We start from the raw sequence: 7624 nt of genomic DNA on the forward strand, positions 1-7624 counted from the left end.
TTCTGTGGTTAATGGTAGCCTGCTTTCCGTTCCGTACTGCCCTTTCCCCTCTCTCTCTGGCTGATAGGGTAACCAAACCTTTCAGGGTCCTAATCATTAAATGACGCTTACTAAAGAGACTTCTCCTCCCCACCAAGCTTTTTATTTGCTGAGCTCAATTGAGAGTCAATGTTTTCTGATAAAACATTTTTAATAATGACCCATATGAGAGGGTTTTCACAAAAGGGAGACACTTTTGAAAAAGAACTGGGTTGTTGATTTTCAAAGTGTTGGCAGTATGGGCTGCTTATTGCTTTTTAACTTCTACAGCCCTGGTCCTCACTTGTTATTTTAAAAATACTTAGGCTTTTGAGTATGTAGCACACAATAAATTGGAAATGTGTGTTAGTGAGCTAGTGTCATACAGGGGGTAGCGATTGCCTCAAATTGCAACTGGGAGACTCTAATCTTGTGATTTGACCCCATGAAAATGGCAAAATATTTACAATCTCTGGATTAATCGACCTCATGGGAATGTCATCAACATGGACACCATTGTAGAAATTCACCCAGCCCCACACCCACCTCACCCAGTCCCAGAACGTCACCATAGTAAAGTATATATCTATGGTCAAATATTCTGCTTTCTAGAATGTCCTTTGTAAAGGTCACTTGCCAGTTTTCATTTTTCCTTGTGATGAGCTGTTTTTTTTTAAAGCCCCAAGACTCAGAGGCAGTTCTACTCTGTCCTATAGGATGGATAGGGCAGTGAGAGATTTCCTTGAGGGACCCTGGCTGTGTAGTGAATTAAATGTTGGGTGCTAACAAGGCTGGTGGAAGGAAGGACTTCCCATGATTCAAGTCGCACAATCCCAAAGGAACAGTTGTACTCTGTACTAGGTCCTTATGAGTCAGAAACAACTCTATGGCAGTAGATGGGTTTGGATTCACTGCATTCAGAAAATAGGATAAAAGGACCCCAGCGAAAATGGGTAGTGTTTTTAAAGGGTTTGTAGGGTGGAAGCCATGGCCACAGTCTGCTTCCTTCTGTGCTTACTGACATTTAAGCTATCCCTCCTAAAAGGCACTCCCAGCTGGACCTTAAGAGTCCTAGATCTTTCTAAGATTCATAGTTAACCTCAATTTGGTTGGAACTTCTACCACCCTGACCACTTAATGTCACTGCAGTCTTTCTCAATGAACATATCAGGGTGGTTCTGTTGTTTGTTTCAAAACCTGAACAATTGGTTTTCACATCATCGAGAGTAGAGGCCATTGGCTTTTAAAATTTTTTTTATTTTTTCACTCATCATTTATTTACAAATACACATTATAACTTTTATATACATTGCACATTTACATGGTAGAAAAGTACAAAACTATATATTTAAATGAATTTATATTTAACTTGCCATGTTTGAAAATATAAAATTGCATCAGAAAAAAGTATTATGAAAAGCAAGAAACTTGAACTGATAAAGCTTTGATGTAACTTTTAGTGACACGTGGATTGAAAAAGAACTAATTAAAAAGGTACAGCAGACTAGCTTTTACAGGAAACGCCTAGTCAAGTTTGACTTTGAGAATGATGCTTTCTTTCTGCCGTCTCCAGACACCCACATCACTCAATTTCTGTGGAGCTGTAACATCTGAAAAGCACATTAGAATTCTAACACTGCCATCATCCATCCTCGCTCACAAAGGTCTTCCTCAGAAGAGAACTGAACTAGGAGTTTCCTTAAAGCTGCATCCACTATAGCTTGGGTTTGAGTCAGTTATAATGCCTTTTGGTCAGTCAAGATTCCTTGTAAACAAAACCCGAGGGATCATGTAACCATGTATGTACAGAACAGGCAGCAGAGAATCCAATAAATAAACATGACAGCAACTGACATGCAAGTTTGTTAAAGTGGAAAAGTCTAACAACAGTGAAATGAGGGGGACAGATGAGTGAGTGAATAGTAAGGAATGGATTTTAAATAGTTTACAAGGAAAAAAAAAAGCTTTTACTTTACAGGCAAGAGACCTCACAATAAATAACTGCTCTTCCTTTCACGAATAAATTTCTTCTAAAACAAGGTGTACAGTCAACCAGACATTTTATGTATAAATTATAAAACATGACACAGTATAAATAAATGTCTACACGTCTCAACTACAGGCCTCAAATCCAGTAGACCTCACAATGACCGCCTCTCCGTGTCCAATGAGTAACAAGGTGGCCTGGGAGAGAGCTTCAGGGCAAAGGTCCTTTAGGTATCGTCTTCCCCCCAATAAATAAGCGTACACTTATTTACAGTATGGACAATATATTTTCTTCTTTTTTGTTGTTGGTTTGTTTTTGTTTGTTTGTTTGTTTGTGCCTGAAGGCTCTATCAACACTGAACATTGGTGGAGGGTTTACCACTCTAGAATGGAAGATATAGGAAAGCTGTAGTCCTGGTCTTCATCTTCCTCCTCTTCCTCGGTGTCTTCTGAAATGGCTAGATGGGGGAATACAGGGGGAGCTGTTGTTTAAATACGGACAACAACAGCGCAGAAGCAGCTCAGTGTATGTTTTCAAAGCCCTCTGATACAGCCATATTACAGCGTTGCATTTTTATGTGACTTGCAGTGAGATGCTTTTTTTTTTTTTTTGGCATCTGCTGTTATGCAATACTTTTAAAAATTAAAAAACAAAAACCAAAAAACAACCACCATAATCTATGAAGTCAAAAACTGCAGAAAGTTCTGAAGAATCAATGGCTCAGGTTTTACGGGCAGATTCCTGAAATCAGATAAAAAGCGCTCTTGTGTTCTAGGTCATAACTGCTTTGGGTCCTTAATTCAGAGTTAGTAGTGGCAACTGCGAGAAGCAGCAGCCCATGTGTGATAATATAAAGCCGCCTTTAGAAAAGAAAGAAAAAACAACAACAACAGCGATGATGATGACGACGAAGACTTTGGAAGCGGTTAGTTTAGATTCAAGTGTTACTCAAGCAAAAAAGCAAAGCATATTACTGAAGCGAAAAGAAATTAGGACAAACTACTGGCAATAATAGGTTTTTAGTGGCAACCCCGCTGCTGATCACTGAACTAGTCCTACAAGCCAGGAAACATTCCAGGGAATTTTTCGGTGGATCTCTGGATTGCTGGTGCAACTGAGCAGCTACCTAACTTAGACAGACACGGGCTTATGTAGGAGGTTTGCGTGCTTTGTAAGTCTCCATTCCCTAATGGCTTGCCTGGGAAAGCCTTAAATTGCAGCAAGGTTAAAAATCGCACTTACAGTTGCAAGAGCCGGAGTGCTTAACTTCCAGCAGCACACCTGAGGAGCAGGCCGCCTCCTTCATGGCACACTCGCTGGCATACGTGGCATTGTCACTGGCACAGACAGGCTCGTCAGACTTACTCTCCGGGCACAGCTCGTCACAGAGAGAACACCGGCCACGGCCCACTTTGAAGTCCCATAAACATTTTTTTCCACCAGCGCACCGGATATCTTCACAGGACTTTGCTTCTAGGATATAATGTATCTATGATGAGTCAAAGTGGCTTCTTAAGGCCTCCCTTTCTCCACTCTACTCCTCCACCAGTAAACATATCGGGTATCTCGGAGTCCTTCCAAATACCCAAAAGAGACCTTAGCCCAGCCCATGCGCCCCCCCCCCCCAAAGAAAAAAGCTAGATAAATTGAAACTCACCTCCCCACACACACCCAAACCCCTCACTTTCTTACAAAGGACATGAGAACACGGATAGAGTAATTTGGGGTTCAGGATGTCACACTATGTTTGAGTTAAACATGTATCTGATTATTTCCCACTAGTGGGATTTGAAAAAGAAAATGTTCTATCAATTATTGGAATCTGATAGCAGATTCCAGGAACTGTGAAGGAATCCCCCACCCCACCCCCGCCTTTTAGCAGTCTAACCCTTAAAAAAATTCAAAAAGAGAAAGAAAACAAAAAACAAACAAAAAAATGGAGTGGATTCTAAGTCTTTGAGATGGAAAATAGTTTTCTGCTTCTTGCTGGCATCTGAACGCACATATAAATGCCAGCACTTTCAGAAGACAGTGGTTTCCACTAGCACTGGTGTGGCCAAGGCAATTTATTCAAACTGGAGAGTGTTCCTCCCTCTGGTGAGACCATGTGTTTAGGGAGGCAAACTGGCTTTTATTGATTGGCCAGCCCTGCAGCTATAACACAAGAACCAGCCCTAAGGCTGGCGCCTCTCTTTTCCTTCCTCAATCCAGAATACCTACTGATACACTTTCCCTCGTAGGCTAATCCAATCGATCTGCCCAGCAGGCAGGTAGCCTTCCTCAGGTGACAGGCGCTGGAGTAGGTCACACCATCATTCCCACAAATATACTGTTCAGAGGAGGTGGGCTCTGGGCAAATGCGATTGCACGTCACACAGTAGGCGTTATTAGTCTGGTCCACCACACACGTGGAGCTGCCTGGACAGGAAACATCCCGACAGGTCTCTGGTAGGAAAAATAAAAAGACAGACAACACATTAATAGATGTCTTCCGGTGGTTACGCATTGGGCTGCTAACCACAAGGTCAGCAGTTCAAAACTAACAGCCCCTCCAGGGGAGAATGATAGGATTTTCCATACCATAAACTCACAGGGATCATTCTGCTCTGTCCTATAGGGTCACTTTGAGTCCGAATGAACTCAATGGCAGTGAGGTTATTATTTCCCCCCCCTGGTCCACAGGGAGTGAACATCTAATATGGTCGTGAAAGTCATGATCTCAGAGCATCCAGCTTTGACAAGTTTCTTTGGGAACCCTGTGATTGTGATTCCACCCCTCTGGGTTGGGCCCTTCTCCTTTCTTCAAGAATTTTAAGAATTCAGCACTTGGTCCCTGTATTTGGAATCAATATTCCTCTGATGATAATGAAGGCCTTAATACGCTTATTCCTTACCGCTGGGGTTCGAGGGATCTACTTGAGGTCAGTGCTGGCGTGGGCGGGTTGCCTCAAGCTGCTAGGACTTACTTTTACATTTGCCTTGGTACTGGACTTCCAGTTCCGGCTGCTCTTTACATCTGGCCTTGAGGAGCGCACATTCGCTGCGGTAGGTTTTCCCGTCCAGCCCACAGACGGGGCCCTTCCAGGTGATGTTGGAGCAGTCCGGGGCGCAGACGCAGCGGGGTTTGTTCTTCTTGTTCATTCGGCATTTTTTCCCAGGTCCACAGTCCACATTTTCACACGTTTCTACGGTTGGAAAGAGGCGTGGATTAGAACCAGGGCCAGGCGGTGTGCAGGTCAGCCAGCAGGGCTCGCTGACTTGCGTTAGCACGTGGGAGCCCTGGCTCTCCCAGGAGAAGCTGGGAGGGGAGGAAGACTCGGCAACAGGAGGCTGAGCCCAGGTCACCACAGCTCTCCATGCGACCGTGGGCCAGCTTCCTCCCACTTGGCTGAAGGGTCCGGGACCTGGGTAAACTCTATTTTGCCTGCAGCATCTAATAGAGCAGGTTCCACCCGAATGGCTTTCCGGGGCTTGTGGGGGTGGGGCGGCGGAGAGGTGAAGGGGGGACCTCACAAACAAAGCTTGCCCAGTTCCACCCCTTAGAGCCAAACAGTGAGGAAACAGGGCAGGACGCCCTCTACTGAGGGCCTCAGGTTGGGGAGGAAGAGTCCCACCTTTACACGGGATGCAGTTGGGAGCGCCCCCGTTGAAAATCATCCACTTGAAGAGCGTGTTGTCATTCACGTCCTCCTCGGTCCACGAGGTGCTCAAGCGGCCGGTGCTGCAGCACTCCTCCTTGCTCAGTTCCGTCTTATACAGGACTTGGCAGCGGCCGTTTTTCGCCTGGCGGAGCCAGCAATTCCCAGCTGCACAGAGACAGGGGTGGGGACGTGGGTGAGGACACGGCGGGGGAGGGGGAAGGAGGCAGCGAGGGCAGGAGGGAATGAGACTGAGAGGGATGGGGAGTGGGCGAGTGTGGAGGAAGGCATGAGCGAGAGCGTGCGAGAGAGCGGGGTGGGGGTGGGGGGTGGGAGAGCAGAAAATAAATCGGAGCGGGTGGGGGTCGGGAAGAAGGGGTGGGGGGGTCAGTAGCGAGGAGTAGTGGGAGGTGGGCGAGGGGGAGGGAGAGCGAGGGCGAGAAGCCTGAGCGCCCGCGCCCTATCAATGTCAGTTCCCCATGACCCAGACACAACACGTGTGGCTTGCATTGACTTTTACTAGACTGTTTACTTTTATTCGTCCCATTCCATAACCTGCAGCGACTCGAAAAGCCGATTAAAGAACCTGACAAAAACAGGATGCGACGGGTGTTTTTACATGTTGGTTTCATGTAGGCGGTCTGGGTATTATTTGTGACAGGGGTTCAGAAAGTGGGAGAACTTGAGAGACAGAGACAGCCACATGCAGGAAGAGACGAAGCAAAAGGCATTTGTGAAAAATGAAAGCAAAAAAAAGCAAGCGGGCCCAGCTGGGAGCTGCCCCGCGCGGCCTCCGGGAGCCGCCCGCCCGACGACCGGCTTGCCATCGGCTAGCTTGGGAGGACGCCCTGCGGCCACCGCGATCTTTCGAAATCCGCGAGGGCTGCGTCCCCAGGCGCCCCGGTCTCCAGCAGCTAGGCAGCGCCTCGTCGTGCCAGGCGGGCCGCCGTGGAGACGGGGAGAGGCAGTGCCCAGAGGGCCCATTCTCAACCCACTCTAAAGAGGAACCTGGAAGCAGGTGAAGTTGTTGAGTGGGTCAAAAGAGCCGCTGCCCACGATTTCACAGCTACTGGGACGTATCTCACACCTACAAAGAAATCTTAGCGAGCACTTTCTCTCCCTCCTCCCGAGCCCCCTGGTTACGGATGGGGTTCGGGTTAGGAAAAGCTCTCCCGAAACCCCCAATGGCTTTTCCAATAATCGGGCCGCAAGGTGTTATTAATGAGCTCTAATTATTGGAAAGAAACTCTGCCCCCCAACGAATGGAAATAAAGAAATGGAATGTTAGAAGGCACACTTTAGAAATGTGCTCTTAATTCCTCGCAGAATTGGAATCAGTTGTGGGTTCCTCACTGTTCTACAGAAAGTTAAGTCAAAGGAACGGAGGCAAAGAAGAAAAAAACCCAACACATTGTAAAATGTGTGTCAAACGCTCCACATTGGGAGTTTGAGTCCTTTAAAATTTCTATGTATCTATTTGTGGGAAGCCTGTCAGGGGCAGGGGTTGGAAGTAGCATCCACTAGGTAGAAAGCGACTTCCCTCTAAAATTTCAGCACCCACATTTCCAAGTTTGGGCAAAGTTTCTGAAACCACGTCCCCCCCAGCCACCTAAGAAAACTCAGTATCTGCCCCCTCTCCAACCGCTCCAATCATTTTTTTTTAAGTCAGTCCCCCAGAGCTGTGGGCAGGAGAAATGTAAAGATTGCAAATGCGTCCCCTGAAACCTCCAGGCTACGGATGCTCGTCCCCCTACTTCAGAGCCCAACGGGGGAGATAGCATCTTAAATCACGATGGCAGAACGTGGAGTGTCTAACCCTAACTACTGAGAGCGCCTCCAGCTCACTCCCTGGCCCCCTTTTGAAGGATCACCCAAGTCCAGACTCCGCTCCCAGCCCCGAAGTGTCATTGCCTCCAGTCCCCCCGCTCCTCTCCATCCTGGAGTCTGAAAGTTGGTCCAACATCTTCGGAGCGCCGCGTTG

The 7624-nt window shown here is 47.0% G+C and overlaps 1 protein-coding gene across 1 annotated transcript in view; it reads right to left on the reverse strand.

Annotated features, from left to right (window-relative positions):
• Positions 1-1265: 1265 nt before the first annotated feature.
• Positions 1266-7624, reverse strand: part of FST (follistatin) — an 8562-nt gene continuing 2203 nt past the window's right edge. The window contains exons 2-6 of the mRNA XM_045285242.1: positions 5620-5811; positions 4972-5190; positions 4226-4450; positions 3248-3478; positions 1266-2462 (exon numbers count right to left, since the gene is read on the reverse strand). Coding sequence (XP_045141177.1) covers positions 2380-2462; positions 3248-3478; positions 4226-4450; positions 4972-5190; positions 5620-5811 — 950 coding nt within the window. The 3' untranslated portion in view covers positions 1266-2379. The remainder of the gene's footprint in view (positions 2463-3247; positions 3479-4225; positions 4451-4971; positions 5191-5619; positions 5812-7624) is intronic.

This window comes from Echinops telfairi, unplaced genomic scaffold (assembly GCF_000313985.2).
Source record: "Echinops telfairi isolate 266 unplaced genomic scaffold, ASM31398v2 ScPeMD7_7469;HRSCAF=8507_1, whole genome shotgun sequence".
Taxonomy (NCBI): domain Eukaryota; kingdom Metazoa; phylum Chordata; class Mammalia; order Afrosoricida; family Tenrecidae; genus Echinops; species Echinops telfairi.